At 42.0% G+C, this 24671-nt stretch overlaps 1 protein-coding gene across 1 annotated transcript; it reads left to right on the forward strand.

Moving 5' to 3' along the window:
• The first annotated feature begins 4221 nt into the window (after positions 1-4221).
• Positions 4222-16066, forward strand: LOC146581218 (protein NLRC3-like). Its single transcript, XM_085267562.1, has 7 exons — positions 4222-4251; positions 6623-6754; positions 6867-7016; positions 7123-7236; positions 11283-11359; positions 11476-13303; positions 15361-16066. The coding sequence occupies exons 2-7, from the start codon at positions 6666-6668 to the stop codon at positions 15422-15424; spliced, it is 2322 nt and encodes a 773-aa protein (XP_085123688.1). The 5' UTR covers positions 4222-4251; positions 6623-6665; the 3' UTR covers positions 15425-16066.
• Positions 16067-24671: the final 8605 nt, after the last annotated feature.

Raw genomic sequence — 24671 nt, forward strand, 5'->3', positions numbered from 1 at the left:
TCCATATAGGGGTGTTGTGAGGAGTAAAGCTATGTTTATAGATTAATTTCCAGTAGAGACGGACCTGCTGATGGAAAGCTGAGAGTTTAACAGGTAACGAACTGCAATCAAAGTCACAACGTAACAAAAAGTCTATTCCACCCATTTTGCCAAAAATCACATTGGGAATAATGTTCCAAAAGGAATTTTTGTTCCTAATGAAAGATCTTAACCATTTCAATTTTAGTACACCATTCATAACATCAAAGTCAGTGGCATTAGCCCCACCCTCTTCATAATTCTTAATCACATCATTTTTCTTTATATAATGACATTTGTTCCTCCATATGAACCTAAAATTAAGAGTATTTATAGATTTAATTAGTTTTGGAGGTATGGGCAGAGAAAAGGCTGGATAGATGAGTCTGGACAGACTGTCCATGTTGGTTAGCAAGATTCTCCCAAACAGAGTTATGTCCCTTTGCAGCCACATGTTTAAAATCGACTTACACTTTTCTATATTGGTACAGATATTCTTATTTTCTGTTGATGTCTTATCCTTGCAAATTACAATGCCCAGATACTTCACCTCTTTTTTGATCTGCATATTATTTATTGCTTGCAGGGGACACTCATGCAGAGCTAGAATTTTGCATTTATTAATATTCAGCTGTAGGCCAGAAGCTTTGGAGAAATGGTTGATCGCCTGCAAGGCTAAAGGAATCTGGTCCTCATTTTTTAGAAACAGGGTGGTATCATCTGCCAGCTGACTGATTATTATCTGTTCACCCATCACAGTTAACCCCTTAATGTGACTGTTGTTAATCAAAATAGACAACAGCTCAGCAACCATGATGAACAGAAGTGGTGAGCTGCTACATCCCTGCCTTATCCCTCTATTAACCTCAAACCTTGAACATGTACCATGTTCTAGCAAAACAGAGCTGTTAATGTCATTATATAGCATCTCTATAACATTGATAAATTCCTCTCCAAAACCAAAAGACTGCAGAGTTTTTAATATGAACGTATGTTCAACTGAGTCAAATGCTTTGTAAAAATCCAAGAACAGGATGTACCCTCTCTCTTGGATTAATTCACTGTATTCAAGGAGATCCAAAACCAGCCTAATATTGTTATGAATTAGTCTTCCTTTCAAAAAACCTGATTGTGTTTCACTGATAATGTTTGAGATGCCTTTCTTTAGCCTCTCAGCTACAGCTCCAGACAGGATCTTATAGTCAGTGTTTAGTAAGGTGATGGGTCTTAAATTGTCTAAAATTCTTTTATCCTTACCCGATTTAGGGATCAGGGTTATCAGCCCTTGTTTCATGCTCGGCATCACTTCTTTTTTCTCTATCGATTCCTTTAATGCATCAAACAATAAAGTTCTTAGGTCCTTCCAGAAGAATTGATAAAAATTAGTAGTGAGTCCATCTGTCCCTGGGGACTTGTTTAATGCCATTTTCATGACCACCAAATCCAGTTCCTCAATTTTAAGCTCTGAATCACACAGATCTTTGAACGGCTTGTCAATACATGGGATGAGATTATGAATCTTATCAAAGAAACTATCAGAATCAGCTGCTGAATATTCTGAGGAGTACAATTTGGAATAAAAAGTGAAGACTTCCTTTTCAATCTTTCTGAAATCTTTACATTCAGTCCCATTTATCAACAAGCTTGAGATTAGATTTCTCTGCTGTCTGCACTTTTCCAGCTTACTAAAATATGATGAGTTCTTTTCACCTGCCTCAATCCACTTGGCTCTCGATCTTATAAAGGCACCCTGGGCTTTCTCTAGGTAAAGATCGTCTAATTTAGTTTGTAACTCCATCAATTTATTCTTTTCTTGCACGTTTAGTTTTTCTTTACTACAGCACTGAGTTATTTCACGAAGTAAATTACTTTCATATTCCCGTTTTTCCCTGTTCAGTTCTTTGCAGAATTTTATAGTGAATTCTCTGATTTTGAATTTAATAAGTTCCCATTTCTGTATATTACCCACTACTGAGTCATCATTTTTTATATCTGTAATTTTATGTCTAATTTTATCACAATACTTGTCCTTATTTAAAAGGCTGGCATTAAATTTCCAATATCCCCTGCTACTACGTTTCATCCTTGTTGGTTCTAAGACAAGATCAATGAAACAGTGATCAGATAGGGGTGCTTTGGAGATTTTAGATGGTGAAGTACACCTCAAAATGTCATCGCTCACTAACCAATAATCAATTCTTGACCTGCTTTCTCCATTAGGTTTAAACCATGAATAATTCTTAACTCCAGGATTCAAACTTCTCCAAATGTCTGTAAAATTATTATCACTAGAAAAGTTCTCAATAATGTTATTCTGTTGCCTCCTTCCTAAGCGAGGAGGCCATCTGTCCATCCATTCATCTGAGGTCATGTTCCAGTCTCCTCCTACTAGGATGTAATCTGTGGGGTACATAACTTTAAACTCTGAAATAACATTTGTTAGATTTTCCAATAGACGTTTATTTTGACCTTCGTTATTATGTCCATAAAGATTTGTAACAATTAGAAATATACCTTCGCTCTTCAAGCTGCAGTTGACCAATGACCCTCACTATCAGCTTTATATGTTATAATCTCCCCTGGGAACTTATTAAAACAAATCGCCACACCTCCAGATCTGTTAGATCCACGACTGAAAAGAATCTTGTCTCCCCACTGATTAGCCCAAAAGGTAACATCGGCATCCACAGAGTGAGTCTCTTGTAAAAACAGACAGTGACATTTTTGCCCCTTGCAAAATAAAAAAAGTGCCTTTCTCTTAACAATTTCCTTCAAACCCCGAACGTTTAATGAACCAAAAGAAATTTTTGAGTGAACCATAATAAGAATATGCTAAGAAAATAACTTTTTTTTTAAAAAGAAAAGAAAAATATATAAACATGAGTTTAAATTGTAACACTTGTCACCAACTCAGTGACTAATAACCTTTAACTTTAAGTAGAACTCTTTTGTCCCATTAATAATATTCCACTGTATACAGTCTTACATCAAGTCTTTCATTCAACATCGATGATCCTCCGTCCTTCGATGTATCCATGAGGACCCCGGAAAAAGGCCCGTTTCCCAGCCCGTCTGGCTTGTTCAATTTGCGGCCACAGCCGCCTCCTCTCTTCCCAGTCCTCCCGCGGCAGTACCTCAGCGAAGTGGAAACCCCCGTTCTTACAGACAGCCGAATCTTTGGTGCGACGCCAAATCTCCTCTTTCGCGTGTCTCAGAGCAAACAGAATGATGATATGTCGGACCTTGTTCTCAATCTTCTTCCCAACTCTATGCACCACATCCACAGATTCTTCAAGCTTTGATATCATATCAGGTGCGATCTTGCCAAGAATTCCAATAACCAGCGATCTGACACCTTCATCTCTTTTCTCTTCTAATCCTTTAATCCGGAGGCACCACCTCATTTTGTACCTTTCTTGCTCTCACACTCTCTCCTTGAGATCGTAGTTATCTTTGGTCAACTGCTCGTTTCGTCTCTCCAACTCTTTAACCTTTTGTTTACATTCTTTCACCTCCTCCGAGTTGAACTGAACCGCTTTGGCTAGGCTGGCTAGCATCGTACTAGCTTGCTTGCATTGCACACTCAGGTCAGCTAGCTGCTCGTCCACTCTTTTTTCAAGGTTTTTTCTACGTAGTCATGATCCGTTCCTTCTCTGCTGTCTTCCTTTCCATCACATGGCGATGTTGTTTCTTGTTTTTTGAGGTCGAGTTTGAATTTAGCAGGTTTAACTATACTTGGGGCAGTCATTTTACTACTTTCGAGTGGAAACAATAACGAACACAAAGTAAATTCTGGGACAAGTTCAACGAGCTCCTAATTCGTGCGACTGCTCAACTCGCCATCTTGCGCCACCGTCTCACTACTAGATGAACTTGTGACACACATCTGCAGCAGAGGCTGAGTGGCTGCTCTCACACCTGGAGCATCCAAATCGACCCACAAACACGCTGAAAGATGCAATGCCATCAATGTGGATTGTCAAGACTGAGAGACCTCTTCCCTCTGACCCCTCCCCAAACCCTCAAACCCTCCTACCCACCTCGACATACAAACTCTGTGTGGCTTCACGTGTTCTGTTGATGTTTACTTGATCGAAATAACTTGAACACAAACACAAACAAACAAAGAGGAAGACCGCACCAGAAGGAAACAACTACAAGTCCCAGCATCCTCTGTGTTTAGGGAGCAGCAGTGAAAGTGAAAGCAGGAGGAGGAAGGTGGAGCTGAGGCAGGTGAGTGTTAACATGAATATGTTTCTTCTTATGACATAAAATAATTCCACGCTGTTCGTGTCTGTGGGTGAAATGTGAGGCCGGTCGGCTCCTCTGAGCGCTGGTTTCCTGTAAGTAGAGAGGAAGTGAGTTTAGCTGAGCCTCCGTTTAGTGTGAGAGAGCAGGAGGAGAGTGAGAGCTGTGCTGAGGCAGGGTGAGTGTTAACACCGCTCTGACATTACTGTGTCTCTGTGGCGGGAACAACAGGCTCCGTCAGTGGAGGCAAAAATAATCAGACTTTGGTTTTTCAAAGGAAACAACTTTATGTCGGAAGTTCCCGCACGCTCATTGGATAACGATGTGTCAATCTCGAGCTATTAGCCAATGAGCGTGCGGATTCACAGAAAGACCCGCCTTTATCACGGGACTTTAAAAACTACAATGGCGACAGAAACTCCGTGAGTGGAGTTCAGGGTGACGTTATGAAACTGTGACGTTTGAGCCACTTCCCGTTGATCGTGAAACTGATGGTTTCTGGTGTTTGGGTCTGTTTTTCTGTATTTATGCAGATAAAGTGTAAACTCAGATGAATTATACCATCAAATGTTAAAGGAAAATATCAGGATGAGTGTCTGTGAGCTGAGAAGGACGTGAAGCGAGCAGTTTATCCCAGAGCTGAAGCTGCTCTGTGTGCAGAGATGAGCTCAGATTCCTGCTGTGATTGATCAACAGTCACAGAAATGTAGACTTGTAGTTATTACTGCAGTATGGTCACAGCAGATACTGATAAACATGTATTATGAGGATGGATGATCAAGTTTCTCACTCTCTCCTTTAAATTTCAGTTTTTTTCTTCTTCACAGTTTATCTGTTAATTTATTAATGAATAACACTGAAAGAGTTTCTGTTATATTTCCCCTTGAACATCAGCTTATTAGGGCGGCATTAGGAAATAGCCCCCCTCCAAAGAATGAATAAATGAATGATGATAATAATAAAATGATTCAAAAGCAGAGCTCAGAGTGGTAGAATGGTCAAACATGGATCCACGGGTGGTTCAACTGCATTTGGTGACGTGACTAAAGCAAATCTTTCAAATAATCCCACCATCAACGGGATGTTGTCTCCTTTACTACGGTTACTTTACTTGGTCACCGTGTGAATTTCTTTGAAATGAACCAAATTCTTTTATTTGTTGGTTGTTGCATATTTAACCTCTACAGTCAGGAAAGGAGGAGATGAGGCCTCAACAATGTTGGGTTGTAGCTGTGCTTCAGGTTAGAGTGAGTGTCCATGGAATAAATGTAAGTCAGTGAACTGGAAACATGACTGTGTTCAAACTTTGTTTCCTTTTTATAATGAGTCTAATCAAAGGTGGACAGAAGTATCTCCACTGTGACTTTTCTGTGTCACCATCAGAGCTTCTGCACAGTGTTTCTGGGGCAGATAACATTGCAGCATTATGGAGACATTATGGAGACAAAAAGAAAAGCGTCTGGACTTCTTTAAGTTAAACTTAAAGAAATCCAGACGCTTTTCTTGGACTGTTCAGTGTTGAGTCTCATTCACACACTCCCTCAGACTCTTCACACACACTGATTTGCTGACATAAACACACTCCTGTGTGCTTCACACACACACTGAGGACCATCTACAGACTGTGAGCTCCGTCTTCTTTGTCTTTGGAGCCGAACTCTGACAAAGTTAGGAACAAAACTTTCTCCAGCGTGTGAACTTTCCTCCTAGACTCAGTCTGAGCAGTCAGACCACATATTTCTAAAGCAGCACATGAAGGTGTGGCTCACACACACACAGGTGAAGGAAACAGCTGCAGTATTAAAAACTGCTTCACTGTCTACAAATATATGAACTGAATGTTTCTTTCAGGCTGTAAAAGCCTTATTTATCCTCCATTACAGTCCTGCATTCAGAGCATTACTTCTGTTATATTAGTACATGTATTTTATTCTGATGAACACATGAAACTCTGAGCTGGATTGAATCCATTGAATCAGAGTCCAGGACTCAGACTAAACACACTGAATGTGTCCTGAGCTCGGCCGCTGTTCCACAGTAACTGCTGTCAGAGTCACTGTTACTGAGTTAGCTTAGCTAGCAGAGCAGCTAGCAGTTAGAGTATGAACTCTGTAAGCAGTCAGCTCGGTCCTGGACATGGTTACTGACATAAAGCTGCTCTCTGCAGCCATGTTTGACCTGCTGCTTTGTAGGACTACAGTAATGGAGGATTTGGAGGCTGAACTGGGCTCTGTGACACTTTTTGTAGTGAACTGATGAAAGCTGCGTCTCAGATGGATGTTAGTCCAACACATCAGACACGACCTCTGCAGCTCTCAGTTGATGTGCACATGAATGATTTGTGTTTCCTCTGCAGGTGAAGGTAGAAAGTGTGTGTGAGCTGATGTGAACTGAGCAGCATGGATCAGTGTGAGGACAGAGAGGAGGGAGTCCCTCCCTCTAAAAGCACTCTGTGTGGGGAACATGAGAGCCAGACCAAAGCTCAGAGGTGAGATGACCATCTCTAACTGTCCATGACTCTTCTCCATGTCACAGCTCAGCACTCACATCACTGCTCCATCATTATTCACACTCATACCTCTGTGTGTGTTGTTTTAAAGCCCAGAGCTGTGGGGCGTACCAGGCTCAGCTGGACATAACCCTGAAACTAATCCAGAACCTGGACCTGAACCCAGCTGTGTTTCCTTAAAGAGCAACAGGTCGAAGGATGCTGCTGTAAACTTTAACAAAAGATTGTTATGTAACAAAGAGTAAGTACATTATTTTTATGAGATTGTTCATCATGTCTTTAATTTAATATTTCCAGTTTTTCCTTCCTGTCTCATGAAGCTGTGACATTTATTGTTTTTCTTTTAGGATCAATAAGAGGCCAGAATCTCCTGGACCTGAACCCAGCTGTGTTTCCTTAAAGAGCAACAGGTCGAAGGGTGTTGGTGCAAACTTTAAAGGCTGTTCTTCTGCTGCTGAGAGGTAATGTGTGTCTAGATGTTGTTCCTGACTCTGTATTTTTGAATAAATCCTCATGTTTAATATCAGCTCAGCTCTTTTTCACACATTTCTATGTTGGTATGTGAAGCGGTGTGTGTTGGAGTGTTTCCACAAACACAGCAGTCAGAGTGGAAAGAGTGGATGTTGTAGGAGGTGTTTGTGTAGTGAAGAGGCTGAGTGTCTGTAGGACTCCAGCTGCTCCAGCAGGTGTCTCCTTTGTGCTTTGCTTCAAACACAGTGTAGGGAGGAGCTTCCACTCAGGTGTTTCAGGTGTTGCTGGATGGAGGAGGACAAATAGTTTTTCCCTTCAGTGACACTTCAGCAGCTCAATGTTCTGGGAGATGTTTGTCTTTATGAAGGTTTATGGATTCTTGTTCTTACTTTGGTTAAACTGAGCAATACATTTTCCATCTAACATTTAAAGTAAATTTCCAGGTGAATAAAAGATCTGCAGCTGCAGCCTCTGTGATGTTTCACAGTCTGAAAGTAACAAATTCAACCAGAGTTCAAACAAAGGCTTAATATACGTGTGTGTTTGATATAATGCCAACAAGTACAAACAGGTGTTCTTACAGGTCTTAATCACAGAGCTCTGATAAGTCTGGTGACTTTCACAGTCAGCAATTTTGCTGCCTTTTATTTTATATTGGCCTTTTTAAAGCCCTTCAAAGTCTCCCACATTCATACAGAGCTTTTAACACCAAACTCCTTTACAGTCCTTCTCCTCTCACACACGATCACACGACTGATTTGTCTGCAGCAGCTGTGTTACTGCTAGTATTTTATTATGTGTGTAATCTCCTCATATTGTTCCTGTGGTTTAGTTTGACTTCCTTCTGCAAACTCAGCTGCTCTGTTGCTGATACACGTCTCCATGAATATGATTGATCAGATGCTGCCAACACCATGTGTTTCATGTGAGCGCTCAGCTGAAACCCTGGGTTGACTTATCGAGTTAATAACAAGCTTCACGTGACTGTGAATGCTAAAGTGAATCCAGATAAAGGAAAGAGACCCTGCTAATGTTGGACTCACTTCTTAGTGTAGATCCCAGGAGGAAGTTCAACATAGCCATTCTTTGTGCTAGCTCGACCAAACCTGAGACCACAGTGCAGGATAATGATCATCATCTGTCTCTGTCAAGGACATTTAAAATCCACAAATAACAAACATAATTATATTTGATCATTAAAAATATGTTTTCACTTAAAAAAGCATGAGCACACTGGTGGATTACAGAAACATGAAAACTGGTTAACAGTAAAGTTAATTTAGGTGTAAACAAAGTGTCAAACATACTTAAGTAGAAGGACTGATGTTTGTGTTAAAATACCCTCTTAAAGCTGAAATACTGATTCAACTTCTTTCTCCAAAAGTTGATTCTGTTCATCTGTTCGTAGCGTTTAGTGGGAGAAACATTTCGTCTCTCATCCAGGTGACTCCTTCAGTCTCAGCTGACTGCAGGTTTCAATCTTATAAACAGGACATTTGCATGATGACTGAAACCAGCCCACTGAAGGAACAATGGGCTGTGAGGTCAGTTCCTTAATCTTAATTATGCAATTCTCATGACCATTGATCAACAACCACTGATCAATGGTCATGAGTCCCATTCACAGAGAGTTGGGGAATGGCTGCAATCACAGCATGTAAGATGGTGACAGATGTACCCTTAGGCCCCCTCCTCAATTCAGAGATGGTCTTTCCCTTTTCACGTAAATGGCCTCCTTGACTCCGCCTTCAAACCAGCGTTCCTCCCTGTCCGGGATGTTACATCCTCATCATTGAAAGAGTGTCCACTGGCCTGTAGGTGTAAATAGACTGCAGAGTCCTGGCCTGACGAGGTGGCTCTTCTGTGTTGTAGCCAGAGGTTGTTTGGTTTCCCCGATGTATAAATCCTGCCAATCCTCCTGCACTTAACAGCGTACACTATGTTACTCTGTTTGTGTCGGGGGACCCGATCCTTGGGGTGGACCAGTTTTTGGCGCAGCGTGTTTTGGGGTTTAAAAGCCACAGAGACCCGGTGTTTAGAAAAAATGCGACTCAGCTGCTCCGACACTCCTGACACATATGGGATAGCTACAGGTTTTCTCTTAGGCAGCGGTTGTCCTTCTCTCCTGGATCGACTGGAACTTTCTTTAGGAGCCTTTCCAGCTTTGACAAAAGTCCAGCTGGGACACATTTACGCTACGTCCAGATGAAGAGAATCAACTTTTGGAGATTTACTTTCCTGGATGATTGAGAATGCATCAAGACGTTCCTCCTAAAGTGTTATTCAGAAAAATGACAAAAAAAGTTTTAAAAATAAGGATTAAAATATTAAAAACTATGTTTTTGAGTTTCCTGATGTAGCACAAAAATATATGAACATAACTGTATATAGGACAGATATTTTACGGTTCTTTTAGGCAGCACCAAAAAACAAAAAGACTATTTTTAAGCTGTCTGAGGTAGTGAGTCAACATGTCACACTGGGTCAAAGGTCAGGGAGTAAAAGTGTGTTTTAAAGGAGGTTTAAAAGCAGCGAGTGAAGGAGCCTGTCGAGGTAAATCGTTCCATAACTGATCAAATTCAGTTGGTGGACCTCTGTGTGAAATCAAGCATCTGGTTCGCAGAGAGGATAACCCTCACATGGGCTGTACAACATTATATAGGGAGACAAAAACAGAGATTATCGTAGCCATCGCTCTCTCGCATGGACGTGGCAGTCTTGCTGTCTGCTGCGAATCCTCCCCGTACCTCCGTGACCTCGTCTGGTATCTGCTCCCTCCTCTGTAAGAGACAGTAAAGGAAAACACGTCTCTGCCTAGTCTTGAAAATCTAATCTTATCATCCATTGTTCTTCTAGGGCCTCTTCTTCTTGTGGCCTCAGCTAACTGCTAATATTTAAATGGCTAATATTAACATGTGTGCCAGCCAGGTTCACATTTATGATGAACTATGATTAATTAACTGATGTTGAAACTGGAGCTTTACTGACCTCTGAAATTCCTCCTAAAGTGTTATTCAGTGTTGTGACAGTCAGCTGCTTCAGCTGCTGCTGGGATGGGCTGTGGCAAAGAGAACAGAGAAAATCCAAATCAGAGTTTTTCTCTGAATTAAAAGGAAACAACAATATATTCTACATGGTGAAACTGATGGTTTCTGGTGTTTGGGTCTGTTTTTCTGTATTCATGCAGATAAAGTGTAAACTCAGATGAATTATACCATCAAATGTTAAAGGAAAATATCAGGATGAGTGTCTGTGAGCTGAGAAGGACGTGAAGCGAGCAGTTTATCCCAGAGCTGAAGCTGCTCTGTGTGCAGAGATGAGCTCAGATTCCTGCTGTGATTGATCAACAGTCACAGAAATGTAGACTTGTAGTTATTACTGCAGTATGGTCACAGCAGATACTGATAAACATGTATTATGAGGATGGATGATCAAGTTTCTCACTCTCTCCTTTAAATCTCAGTTTTTTCTTCTTCACAGTTTATCTGTTAATTTATTAATGAATAACACTGAAAGAGTTTCTGTTATATTTCCCCTTGAACATCAGCTTATTAGGGCGGCATTAGGAAATAGCCCCCCTCCAAAGAATGAATAAATGAATGATGATAATAATAAAATGATTCAAAAGCAGAGCTCAGAGTGGTAGAATGGTCAAACATGGATCCACGGGTGGTTCAACTGCATTTGGTGACGTGACTAAAGCAAATCTTTCAAATAATCCCACCATCAACGGGATGTTGTCTCCTTTACTACGGTTACTTTACTTGGTCACCGTGTGAATTTCTTTGAAATGAACCAAATTCTTTTATTTGTTGGTTGTTGCATATTTAACCTCTACAGTCAGGAAAGGAGGAGATGAGGCCTCAACAATGTTGGGTTGTAGCTGTGCTTCAGGTTAGAGTGAGTGTCCATGGAATAAATGTAAGTCAGTGAACTGGAAACATGACTGTGTTCAAACTTTGTTTCCTTTTTATAATGAGTCTAATCAAAGGTGGACAGAAGTATCTCCACTTTGACTTTTCTGTGTCACCATCAGAGCTTCTGCACAGTGTGGAGAAAGATCCAGAAGCAGAGCTGGACTGCAGACAGCCAGTCAGAGCAGCTGTGTACAAAGTAAGACTGAACATCTGTCTGCTGATGGACTCATTTCTGAAAACTGGACTTCTTGTGTTGTTCAGACATTGAAGAGTTTTCTTTCTCTTTAGTCTCATTGTTTTTCTTTCTTTCAGCAGATGTTGGTCTGCAGGAGGTTTTAGATGAACATAAGATCAGTCTGAGGAGGAGATGTGAACGTGTGACTGAAGGAAGTGATGAAACAGGAAGTAGAACCCTCCTCAACAGGATCTACACTGAGCTCTACATCACAGAGGGACAGAGTGAAGAGGTTCATACCCAACATGAGGTGAGGCAGCTGGAGACAGCTTCCAAGATGGACGCCCTCCATGACGCTCCAATCAGGTGCCAGGACATCTTTAAAGCCTTACCTGACCAACAGAGACCCGTCAGAGTGGTTCTGACCAACGGCGTGGCTGGTGTTGGAAAAACCTTCTCAGTGCAGAAGTTCACTCTGGACTGGGCAGAGGGCTTGGAGAACCAACATGTCAGTGTGGTGGTTCTGCTTTCATTCAGGGAGCTGAACCTGATCAGAGATGAGCAGTACAGTCTTCTGGAGCTGCTCCATGTTTTCCATCCAACATTACAGAAGGTCACAGCAGAGAAGCTGGCTGTCTCTCAGCTTTTGTTCATCTTTGACGGCCTGGATGAAAGCAGACTTTCATTGGATTTCACCAACAGGAAGCTGCTGTCTGATGTCACACAGAAGTCATCAGTCAGCCAGCTGCTGACAAACCTCATCCAGGGGAATCTGCTTCCCTCGGCTCTCGTCTGGATAACTTCCCGACCCGCAGCAGCCAATCAGATCCCTCCTACATTTGTTGACAGGCTAACAGAAGTACGAGGCTTCACTGACGCCCAGAAGGAGGAGTACTTCAGGAGGAGATTCAGTGATGAAGAGCTGTCCAGCAGAATCATCTCCCACATGAAGACATCCAGGAGCCTCCACATCATGTGTAGTATCCCAGTCTTCTGCTGGATCACTGCTACAGTTCTGGAGCACATGTTGACTACAGAGCAGAGAGGAGAACTGCCCAAGACCCTGACTGACATGTACTCACACTTCCTGCTGGTTCAGACAAAGAGGAAGAAGAACAAGTACCATGAGGGACATGAGACGAGTTCACAGGAGCTGACGAAGGCTGACAGGGAAGTTCTTCTGAAGCTGGGGAGGCTGGCGTTTGAACATCTGGAGAAAGGAAACATCATGTTCTACCAAGAAGACCTGGAGCAGTGTGGTCTGGATGTGACAGAGGCCTCGGTGTACTCAGGAGTTTGTACAGAGATCTTCAAAAGAGAGTGTGTGATCTTCCAGAAACCAGTCTACTGCTTTGTTCATCTGAGCATTCAGGAGTTTCTGGCTGCTGTCTACATGTTCCACTGTCACACCAACAGGAAGACAGAGGTGCTGAAGATGTTTCTAAAATCAGAATCTTTAATCAAGAGGATTTTCAGTGTTTTTGATAACAAAGATCTCCAATCACTTGATGTATTTCTGAGGAGAGCCATGGAGAAATCCCTCCAGAGTAAAAATGGCCACCTGGACCTGTTTGTTCGCTTCCTTCATGGCCTCTGTCTGGAGTCCAACCAGAGACTCTTAGTAGGTCTGCTGGGTCAGACAGAGATCAGTCCAGGAACCATCCAGAGAGTCATCAACAACCTGAAGGAGATGAACAGTGATGAAATCTCTCCTGACAGAAGCATCAACATCTTCCACTGTCTGATGGAGATGAACGACCTCTCAGTACATCAGGAGATCCAAGAGTTCCTGAAGTCAGGGAACAGATCAGAGAAGAAACTCTCTGAGATCCAGTGCTCAGCTCTGGCCTTCATGCTGCAGATGTCAGAGGAGGTTCTGGATGAGTTGGACCTGCAGAAGTACAACACATCAGAGCAGGGACGACAGAGACTGATTCCAGCTGTGAGGAACTGCAGAAAGGCTGGGTGAGTCCAGATGTGATCATTAACATCATTGATCAGTGTAGGTTAGTAGTTTAATGTTGAAAATAAAATCAGATTGTAACCACAAAGTGTTTGTGTCCGTACGCTGCAACCTTCCACACCATTCCTTTATTGTACAGACTCAGCAGCAGCTCCATGGATCCCAAATCCAAGAGTGGAGAACAGATTTGAAGTGTGTCACATCCATGCAGTCACAGCTGTTTCCACCATGTTTCCACTGATATTAATCCTGTTCAATGACACGTTTCATATCAGTGAATATGTTCTTTAGGACGTCCACTGACATGTTTAAGTGTCCTGCTGGAAATCACTCAAATCATCCATGAAATCCATGAAAAATCCTTTTAGTGTTTCTAACTTCACCCTCTGTCCTCTCTCTCTCTCCATCCTAGTAAGTAAGTAAGTAAGTAAGTAAGTAAAATTTATTTATATAGCACATTTCACAGATAAAAATCACAAAGTGCTTTACAGTAAGATCAGACATACAAGTTAAAATTAATTAAATTAATTAAAAGCCCGTTTGTATAAAAATGTCTTCAGCTGCTTTTTAAAGGAGTCAGTAGAGTCTAGACACAGTAGTAAAGACAACGGCGGAGAGTTCCACAGCCTAGGTGCCAGTGCCTGAAAAGCCCGATCCCCACGTGTTTTAAACCTAGTACGTGGGACCACCAGTAGCCTCTGACCTGAAGACCTAAGTGCTCGGGATGAAGCATGAGGTTTCAACAGGTCAGAGATATACTGGGGAGCTTCACCATGCAGAGCTCTAAAAGTTACAACTAAAATTTTAAAATGAACCCTAAAATTTACAGGCAACCAATGAAGAGAAGCCAAAACTGGAGTAATGTGTGACCTCTTGTTTGTACCAGTTAAAAGTCTTGCCGCTGCATTCTGTACAGACTGAAGGCGATCCAGAGCTGATTTGTTAAGACACGTAAAAAGACCGTTACAATAATCCAAACGAGAAGAGATAAAAGCATGAATAATCATCTCAAGTTCTGCCTTTGACACCAGTAGCCTGAGTTTAGAAATGTTTCTTAGATGATAAAAACAGTTCCGGACAAGTTGTTTAGAGTGTTTCTCAAGAGACATCGAACTGTCAAATATAACACCTAAGTTTCTGAGACTCGACTGAAATGAAGGGTCTAAAAAACTGATATGCTGCCTAATTTCTGAGAGCATGTGATCAGGTGCAATAATCAAAGTTTCTGTTTTATCTGCATTTAACTGAAGGAAATTGTCATTTAACCATTGTTTGATTTCTGACAGACAATTATTTAAACAAGACAATTTATACAACTCAGAAGCTTTGAAAGAACAGTACAACTGAATGTCATCAGCATAGAGATGATAAGAAATGTTATTGTAACATCTGATAATGTGGCCTAGAGGGAGGATATACAGCAAAAAGAGAATAGGACCTAAAACAGATCCTTGAGGTACCCCAGAAGACAGAACTGATGTTTCCGACAGCACATGATTTATACAGACAGTAAAGGATCTCTCAGATAGATATGACATAAACCATTTTAAAACAACGCCAGTAATCCCAAACAAGTCCTTCAGCCTATTTATCATGATGCTGTGATCAACAGTATCAAAAGCAGAGCTGAGATCCAACATAACCAGAACAGTGTACTCTCCAGAGTCTGCTGCCATCAGAATGTCACTAGACACTTTAAGCAAAGCGGTTTCAGTGGAGTGCAATTTGCGGAAACCAGACTGGAAAATGTCCAGAACATTGTTCTCCTCACTGCTTCTTTCACTGATAATCACACAAACATCGTATTCAGCTACAAAATAACACAATAATATCATCTGATGATCATTATTATAAGAGCAGGATCCATATTTGATATCAGAGTAACACACTGCTTGGTTATGTGCAGTCATCATCAGTGATTGTGGGTCAAACAGAAGCTCTCTGATTGGTTGCTGACCTTGGTCACCTGTCCACTCTCACCTGTTTGTGTTTGCTCTCTCTTTGCTGTCTCCATCCTCTCTCTCCTTTCTCTCCCTCTCTGTCTTTGTACGTCACTCAGGTCCAATGGAAACAGTGACATTTACAAACCAATCAAAGACAAACTGATCCATGTCAGGTTATAACAATATTCAAAGTGAATACAGGCTGCTGCTGGACACAGACAGGTAACATCATTTTGACTTGCTGTCACCTGGATCTGGACTCATAAACACTGAAGCCCTGAACAGGAATACAAATCATTTTCTGCCAACTAGCGACACACCAGCAGATAATGGCTCAGAAAGCTAAAATGAGCCAATCATTTCTGTGTTTAGTTCCCCTGAAATCAGATCTGATATCAGCAGCTCTGAGTTCATTCATCATTATTGTCCAGTGATGAGATTTCTGCTCCGTTTGGTAACAGTCAGCAGGTTTTTCCTGCGTGTGGACGTGAACAGTCGTACCTGACAGCAGGTAGCAAACAGAGATCATCTTTCCAGCTGGAACTCTTCACTGAGCTGAACTCATTCAAAATGTTCTGGAGTCAAAACAGGAAACAGTCCAAATGTGTGTCTTCACTCTGACTCTGGATCAGATCTCAGTGACAGACTGTGGACATTATGGAAGCCTAAATGTGACACCATCTTCCTCCTTCATCTGCAGATTAAAGCCAAACAAAGATTCTCATTAAAAGTCTGCAGGTCTGAGAGAGACTCAATCGTTGTGTCATGTCAAACACAGTAAGAGGAGCTGAAGCACAGATGTGAAGAGCAGATTCATCAGATTATGACCTCACTCTGTTTTGTCTTCATATACATTCAGTCTGTGTTTATAATGCAGGTTTTCTGCTTTTATAATAACACATTTTATATTTTCTATCATCACAGACTGACTCCGTGTCGACTCTCAGAGTCTCACTGTGAAGTTGTGGCCTCAGCTCTGAAGTCCAACCCCTCCCATCTGACACAGCTGGACATCAGTTGGAATGATGGCCTCCAGGATTCAGGTGTGAAGCTTCTGTGTGCTGGACTGGAGAGTCCAAACTGTGGACTGGAGACTCTGAGGTGAGTTCACTGACTGCGGCTGTTGTTGTTTTTCTATATTTCAGGTCTTTGATTGATGTTTGAAACTTTCTTTAGTTCCTAAATGTTCAGGATGTGTCTGAAGACAAATGTGAAGAAGTTTGAGTGCTTTCAGAAATGTTGTCTTTCCAAACGACTGAACAACAGTTTTTCCTTTTGGCTCCAAACAGAAGTGACAGACTTGAGCAGGGTTCATTTAAAGGCTGACAGAAGTGGAGTGGTGACGGGGAGATGTTTGACAGGACAGTGTTTCAGCCTCCACAGGTTCATGTTGTGCTCCATCAGTCAGTGACGATGAAGTCAGTGCTGATGAGGCTGTAGAGTGTGTGAGGGATGTGAATGAGGATGATGAAGATCTGATGATAGCAGATAAAAACAGGCTGCAGAGACTTTGAGCCATACAGGGGCACACAGTGTGTGTACAGAACAGCTGAAATCATTATGGAGGCCTCACTGGGATATGGAAGCATCACAGTACAGCTTCAGTGAAGCATTAAAGTCTCTGATATGAGATGAGAAATGAAGCAGCCAGAGCTTTTCATGAGTGGAAATCCACTGTGACTGTGAGCTGCTGCTACAGCCTCCAGATTAGCCAGCAGCTCATCCTGCTCAACATTTCCTCACCAACTTTAATGGAAGTGTGATGTTTTCAGCTGGAGTGATGGTCAGGGTGGCCTCCCTCTCCTCTTCTTCTCCTCTTCCTCTTTCCTTTGTAAAGCCACTTCTGCTGCTTTCATTCATTTGGAAGTCCTGTAGCTGAGTTTGGGAGAGACTAACAGCCTCGGCAGCAGAGGGGAGAAAGGCTGTAACTGTTGGGTCTGTGTTTCCACAAGCCCCGCTAATTCTAGAGACTTATTCATCATGAAGAAAACAAGACAGTCGATCGATCCATTACTTGCGCAAGGAGGCCTCGTCTGTGTCCAGCACGACAATGACCCCAATGGTGGCCTCCTCTCGCTGCCTTTTATTGACAATCCTCAAACAATAGTTTACAAGCACCTCCCCTTGCAACCCCCTTTGGTTACATAGACAAGGCACTGTGTGTGTGTGTGTGTGTGTGTGTGTGTGTGTGTGTGTGTGTGTGTGTGTGTGTGTGTGTGTGTGTTACCTCCTGCTGACCAAAGGGTCGTAAACCCAGGAAGTTTACATCAAAAGAAACAGATCTTTCAGATAGGATGTATCTACAATAAAACCTCCCCCAGCACAGAGTGGTTGGAGAGGTGGCCAGGATCAAAGGAATGGCTTTGATCCTACTGCTTGAACTAAGACTGTACAAATTTAAGAAACACAATGGCAACATTCAACAATTAGACTTAACAGTAACACTACCACTTTACTCTGTTCTACCTGTCACATCATTTTATCAGGAAACAAATGTGCTCATGTTTTTACTATGTTTGTCTTGAAGATGTAAGAAGATCACATGGTGCTTTTTATTATTGTGTTGGTTTGTTTGCTGTCTCTTGGATGGAGCCCAGCTGTGCGTGGCCCCTGGGCCTGTGGTCAGAGTGTGTGCTGGATCTCTCTGCCCAGGATGAGGCCAAACTGACATGGGATGAAATGTCTGTCACATAATTGAGCTTTGTGATAAATGTACGACTTTAATGTGAAACATTCAGAGTTTTTTCTCTTGTTGTGTTTGTTTGAAGCTGCTTCCTGTTGGCTTCAGCTGTTTGGAGTTTCCATTTTCTAAACTTCTACATTCTGAACCTTCTTCAGCTCTGAACAGATGATGAAACACTGAATGATTTCAAGCTCACACTTTGTCTAATAAACTTACATCTTTCATTCTTTATACAGGTTGAGGGGCTGTGGTTTGTCAGAGATCAGCTGTGATTATCTGGCAGCAGCACTGAAGTCCAACCCCTCCCATCTGAGACAGCTGCACCTGAGCTCCAACAACAAGCTGCAGGATTCAGGAGTGAAGCATCTGTGTGGTTTCCTGGAGAGTCCAGGATGTGGACTTGAAACTCTGGGGTCAGTCAGCATGTTTTAGTTGTGCTGAGATGAATATGATGTGAAAGTTGTGCTGACACTAAACTGCAGACATCAGGCTGATATTATACTGATCCACACTGAGGATCTTCATGGTAAAGTCTGTTTTCTTCTTCTCTGGTTTAGTCCATTGACTGCAGCAGAACAATGTTCACATTTCAAACAGTGAGACTCAACGTATGGCCCGCGGCCCACACGCGGCCTGCCCACCTTCCCTGATTCAGAGAGAGGGGACCCTGATTAACTGTGTAGTGTTCTTCCTCACAGTTCTAAGTATCAGACACAACAATGAATAATCCACAGCTGACTGTCTTTAGCAGGTCAAAGGTCACGGCACACAGCAGACAGTGGGAAATATTATAACTCTGATCATTTATCAGCACATATCCATATGTATAAAAACAAAGCTGACACTGTGAGACTTGATCAGAGGTGTGATCATCACAGCAGAGGCCTTTGTGTCAAAGTCACTGAGGATCAAACAGAAACACATGAAGCAGATTTTCCTGTTCTGGCTTTTTATAGCAGATAACCTTCAAAATATTCTGCAGTCCATCAAAAACTGAAGCAAACCATGAATCAACATGTGAACATGAGCTGATGCTGCTGAAGTGAAGCAAAGTTACAGAGGTTTGATTACAGACACAGCTGAGAGTTTGTAATCTGTCATCATTTTAAAAGGTTTACATTTCTTCAGTATATCCACATTTGCAGCTGGTACCTCAACCTCCACTTGTCCAACACAACTGCTGTCCACTGCCTCCATGACATTGTGATTTTGCTGTTGGTCTTCTGTCAGATCTTCATCAATCACTTCTGCACGGGGCACACCTTCAGACTCTGCAGCTGCATAACGAAAGCCTGTAAGATAAAATTAGACATAAGGTAAATGTACACCAATATTCCAATGACAGGTGTGTGATTCATCTGGAAGTTATGTGCGGATTAGTGTACAGTGATAGCAATTTAGTATGTTTTTAGAGGGGGGGGGGGTTGTTTACCTCCGATGGGTGCTCTTTTTCGCTTCCGTTGCGTACGCCTTGCGTGCCGGTCCGAGTCTGATACAGGTATGTCGTCATGCCCCATGTGCAGTGTTGGTGCCCAGTCTGGATTTGTTACATCCATTTCATATGCTGGTTTGCCTGCAATAATGCCAAATCATAAGCTACTCAGTCGACATGATGTGGTTCTGCAGCATCACACATTAGCATGTTTTATCTCATTATCTATGACCTCAGCACGTTGAAAATAACACTAAAAGCCTTTCAAGAGTGATATGAATTAATTTAGAACTCACCGGAAAGAAAATGCCGTGAGCAAACCAACAAAAAGCTGGGGATTGCAGAGAACTCGATATCCCCTCGTCTCACCGCTGCAATCCAAGCCTGACGTCTTTGTTTAGTAATATCGGATACATGGGATCCCTCACGTTGCCTCCAGGATGGAAAACGATGAAAAGAGAGCCCGTTATCCAGCTTCTTGCCTTCACGATCGTGTGATCTAACGTTGCAACCGACAACACAACACGTACGATCCATAGCTGAAATGGTATCCTTTGGCTGGCCTACTGTCATGGCGGAAGGGGGCGTGGCCCATCTCCCGTGACATCACGCTCCAAAGCCCTATAGGTGGGAAAATGTACCATGTCGACCAATCAAAAATGATATGGAAACATGACATTTGGTTGTTTAGCAAAAGGGGGAAGTTTTAGGAGTGACCGGCAAGAGAGAGCGAGTGAGCGAAAGAGAGAGAGAGTTTTGATACGTGAGAGATTTGTGACGTTTACCGTGTTTGGTCTCAAGTTAGTTTGTTGTCTTGTGTATTTAGTGTGTAGCTGTTGTTTTGTTTTGTGTGTCAGTTCTACTAGTGATCGTCACAGTTGCTGCCTTAAAGCCAACAAAGGCAGATTGCAGTGTAAACGCTGAGTGACACACCTGCTGTCAGACCTGCAGGTTTATCCCTGTGCTGTTCTCATATGTGTTAGAGTGACACAAACTATTGTTTGACACCTGATTGTTCTGTAAATAGTTTGAAATGATTATATGAAAAACGTCTGAGCCTTGGCTGCATTTTTTGGTAAATAGTACCATATAACTTTGTTGTTTGCAAAACGTGTGCGTATTTTTAAAAATGTACAATCTCTATTTGCATTTCAAGTTATGAAGATGATTCGTTAAACATGTGTGTGGTTTTTACAGTCAAAATATCACTTTCTACTTGTATTTTAAATTTTGTCTGAATTTAGATAAATTGTGCTGATACAGTTGGTCAAAATGAGAAAATAACAGATTGGCAAGATAAACTGTTTTTAAAGGTAAAATATAGAGGCCACATCAAAAGTAGTCAAGAAGGGTTAAAGGCTAAAAGCAAAGTTGTCACCAAGTACTGTTTATATTTGTGTGTATTGCTGCAGCTTTTTTGAGTATTAATTTGGTGCCTTTGTGTGAAATAATGGTATTGTGAGTGATCCATATAGTCACAAAGAATAGCCACTTGTTTCTGTGCTACCAAAGTTCCCCGGCTTTCATTCAAAATGTGTTTATCGTCAGCACCTGCACATTAAACTACTTAAACATTATAAATGTCTTCAAGCTCACACTGAGGCCTGTGGGGTACTATCAGCCACTGAGACAGTACACACATTTATATGTGTTTGTATATGAATATTTCATACTTTAAGACTGCCTGTTTATTTAAGGGAGATGAACAAAATACATTGGAATTGTACAAAATAATATCATGGATGATAAATTAAATAGATTTTAAGTAGATGCTTGTGCATTCTTAAAGTCTTATATGTTGAACTGAACTATGTGATCTGTTCAAAGCCTTAATCTTAATTTGAAGTGAAATGTGCATTTTGAGTTTATACACTATGTATATAAGGCGACCGTTTCCTTTTGCAGTATTTTTGTGTGGTGTACTTTTCTATGTCTTAACAAAAGGGGAACAAAGGTGTTTAAGTTCACCTAGGATGATGTGTTTTAATTTTCACATGGTCTTGCTTGAATTTGACCCTGACAAAGGCGTATGAACTCTGTCAGCTGTTTGGAGTTTCCATTTTCTAAACTTCTACATTCTGAACCTTCTTCAGCTCTGAACAGATGATGAAACACTGAATGATTTCAAGCTCACACTTTGTCTAATAAACTTACATCTTTCATTCTTTATACAGATTGAGTCGCTGTGGTTTGTCAGAGATCAGCTGTGATTATCTGGCAGCAGCACTGAAGTCCAACCCCTCCCATCTGAGACAGCTGGAGCTGAGCAGGAACAACAAGCTGCAGGATTCAGGAGTGAAGCATCTGTGTGGTTTCCTGGAGAGTCCAGGATGTGGACTTGAAACTCTGAGGTCAGTCAGCATGTTTTAGTTGTGCTGAGATGAATATGATGTGAAAGTTGTGCTGACACTAAACTGCAGACATCAGGCTGATATTATACTGATCCACACTGAGGATCTTCATGGTAAAGTCTGTTTTCTTCTTCTCTGGTTTAGTCCATTGACTGCAGCAGAACAATGTTCACATTTCAAACCTTCAAAGAAGAAGAAAAATCCTCCACTGGATAATTCACTGTGAAACTCTCCAACTCTTCATTCCACCTTAAAGTCTGTCTGACACTGAAATCCAAAGCAAAATGTGCGTTTGCTTTACAGACAGCAGTCCAACACAAACATACACACATCATCCAAAACACAGTCCAACATCCAAATCTCCTCCACTGCCAGCATGAATGATGGGAAAGAGAAGGAGGAACACTCTGACATTCAGGGTTAGAATGAGTTTCATGAAGCAGACTGTGAAGATCAAAGCTGCATTAGAAAGCTTACATGAATGAATGAGTGGACAGAAGTGGACAGAGATCATCTGAAGCACTTCAAAGGCTTTAAATCAGCACATTTCTCTTTATTCTTTATCAACTCTGTTAGTTTCTCTCAGTTTTCTGTGGAATGAAGCTAACAGCAGGCTAATAAGATGCTGACCAATAGGTTTCTATTAAAGGTTGTAATTTGTATATGAAAAAGTGCTTTGGCTCAGCAGGGATCAGCTTACAGGTAGAATACAGCTGCTGGATGGGATTAGCATGTCATAGCTATCTACCAAACTGCTAACTGGGGGATTTCAGGCCATCTATGGATCATTTTTGCTAACTGTTTATTCAGCTTAGGCTCACAGGGCTGCAGCCTGTGCCCTAGCTGTCATAGGGCAAGAGGCGTGGTCCACCTGCATAGGTGAGCAGTCCATCACAGGGCCAACAGAGAGAGACAGAGAAGCACTCTCTCACATCCACACCTACAGCCAATTTAGAAGCACCAATGAACCTAAGCAGCATTTCATTGGACTGTGGGAGAACATCCAACCTCCACAGAAAGGCCAACAAGCTTCAACCTACAACCTTCTTGCTTTAAGGCACTAGTGCGAACCACTTTTCCCCATTTCAGCCCAAATCCTGCATCTTCCTGTTTCTGACTCCAGGCCAGCTCCACTAACACTTTCTCATCAGACACTGCCACCTAGTGGAGGAAGTCTTAGTTCCACTTGAAGCTTCAGATGACAGTTAGTTCCTTTACAAAGAGGTGGAGGTGGTGGGGCCACAGCACCATCATCACTGAGTGCCATAGGACACTTAACCTTTGTTTCCATATGCTGGGAACTTCCTGTTGTTCCAAGGAGGACTGGAAAATGTGTGAAAATCTCCCAGTCAGTTCCTCACAGCACACTTCAATCATTTCCCTCCCACAGCATCAGGACCAGGGCTTTTTCTCTCTTTGGTCCCACTAAGAGATTTCCACACAAACACCTCATCAGTGGGACTCTCAGAGCTACCAGCCCTTTGCTACAATCACAAAGCTCTTCATTGAAATCAATGATATCAAAGCTGGAATCCAATGAGTCCAAGTCTTCTGCTGATTCAGCATCACATTCATCTTTGCTCCTTGTCCTGCATCCCCACCATGGACTTCATTCCTTTCCAAGCCAGCCTTGAGTGTCCTTTATTCAGCTCATCCTCTGCTTTACTTTTACACCTGATTTTAGCTGCTTTATCTCTCTTTCAACAAGTTTCTGTGCCTCAATCTTTTTCTTCTCTCCCTCATAACAAGACAGCTTCTTCTGCCTGAGAACATGTTGGAGTGATTTACTAATCCAGGGCTGCTTATTGGGGAAAATACTTCCTGTTTTAAAAGTAATCCCCATTTTTCCCAGAAAGAAATGTAAGTAGAAATCGATGATCTAAGTGAGAACATGAGCCTTTAAAAAGTCCCAGTGGGTGCAGTCAAAGCAGTCCCTCAGTCCCAGTATAGAGTCTTTGGTCCAGACTGGAACAACTGTGTGCCCAGTTTGAGCTCTCTTCAGTGCTGTGACCTGACAGACCCAGAGGGGCCATCACATCACATTTAGAAGCTCCCCTAATGGAGCCACAACACATGTCCAACACTTAGTCTGTCTTGTTGGACCAACTGGAAGAAATGATTCAAGGACTTAGTCACAGAACAGAGATTCAAATCTCCAAAATCCAACTGGCTGCATCAGGACATATAGTCTGAAACTCTGCACAGTTTCCTGTTTGAAGCTGCTTCCTGTTGGCTTCAGCTGTTTGGAGTTTCCATTTTCTAAACTTCTACATTCTGAACCTTCTTCAGCTCTGAACAGATGATGAAACACTGAATGATTTCAAGCTCACACTTTGTCTAATAAACTTACATCTTTCATTCTTTATACAGATTGATGGACTGTGGTTTGTCAGAGATCAGCTGTGATTATCTGGCAGCAGCACTGAAGTCCAACCCCTCCCATCTGAGACAGCTGGACCTGAGCAGGAACAACAAGCTGCAGGATTCAGGAGTGAAGCATCTGTGTGGTTTCCTGGAGAGTCCAGGATGTGGACTTGAAACTCTGAGGTCAGTCAGCATGTTTTAGTTGTGCTGAGATGAATATGATGTGAAAGTTGTGCTGACACTAAACTGCAGACATCAGGCTGATATTATACTGATCCACACTGAGGATCTTCATGGTAAAGTCTGTTTTCTTCTTCTCTGGTTTAGTCCATTGACTGCAGCAGAGCAATGTTCACATTTCAAACCTTCAAAGAAGAAGAAAAATCCTCCACTGGATAATTCACTGTGAAACTCTCCAACTCTTCATTCCACCTTAAAGTCTGTCTGACACTGAAATCCAAAGCAAAATGTGCGTTTGCTTTACAGACAGCAGTCCAACACAAACATACACACATCATCCAAAACACAGTCCAACATCCAAATCTCCTCCATTGCCAGCATGAATGATGGGAAAGAGAAGGAGGAACACTCTGACAT

Source organism: Mchenga conophoros, linkage group LG3, assembly GCF_057382185.1.
Source record: "Mchenga conophoros isolate Kocher_MC1m ecotype Shallow Benthic linkage group LG3, M_conophoros_male_GT1.1, whole genome shotgun sequence".
NCBI lineage: Eukaryota > Metazoa > Chordata > Actinopteri > Cichliformes > Cichlidae > Mchenga > Mchenga conophoros.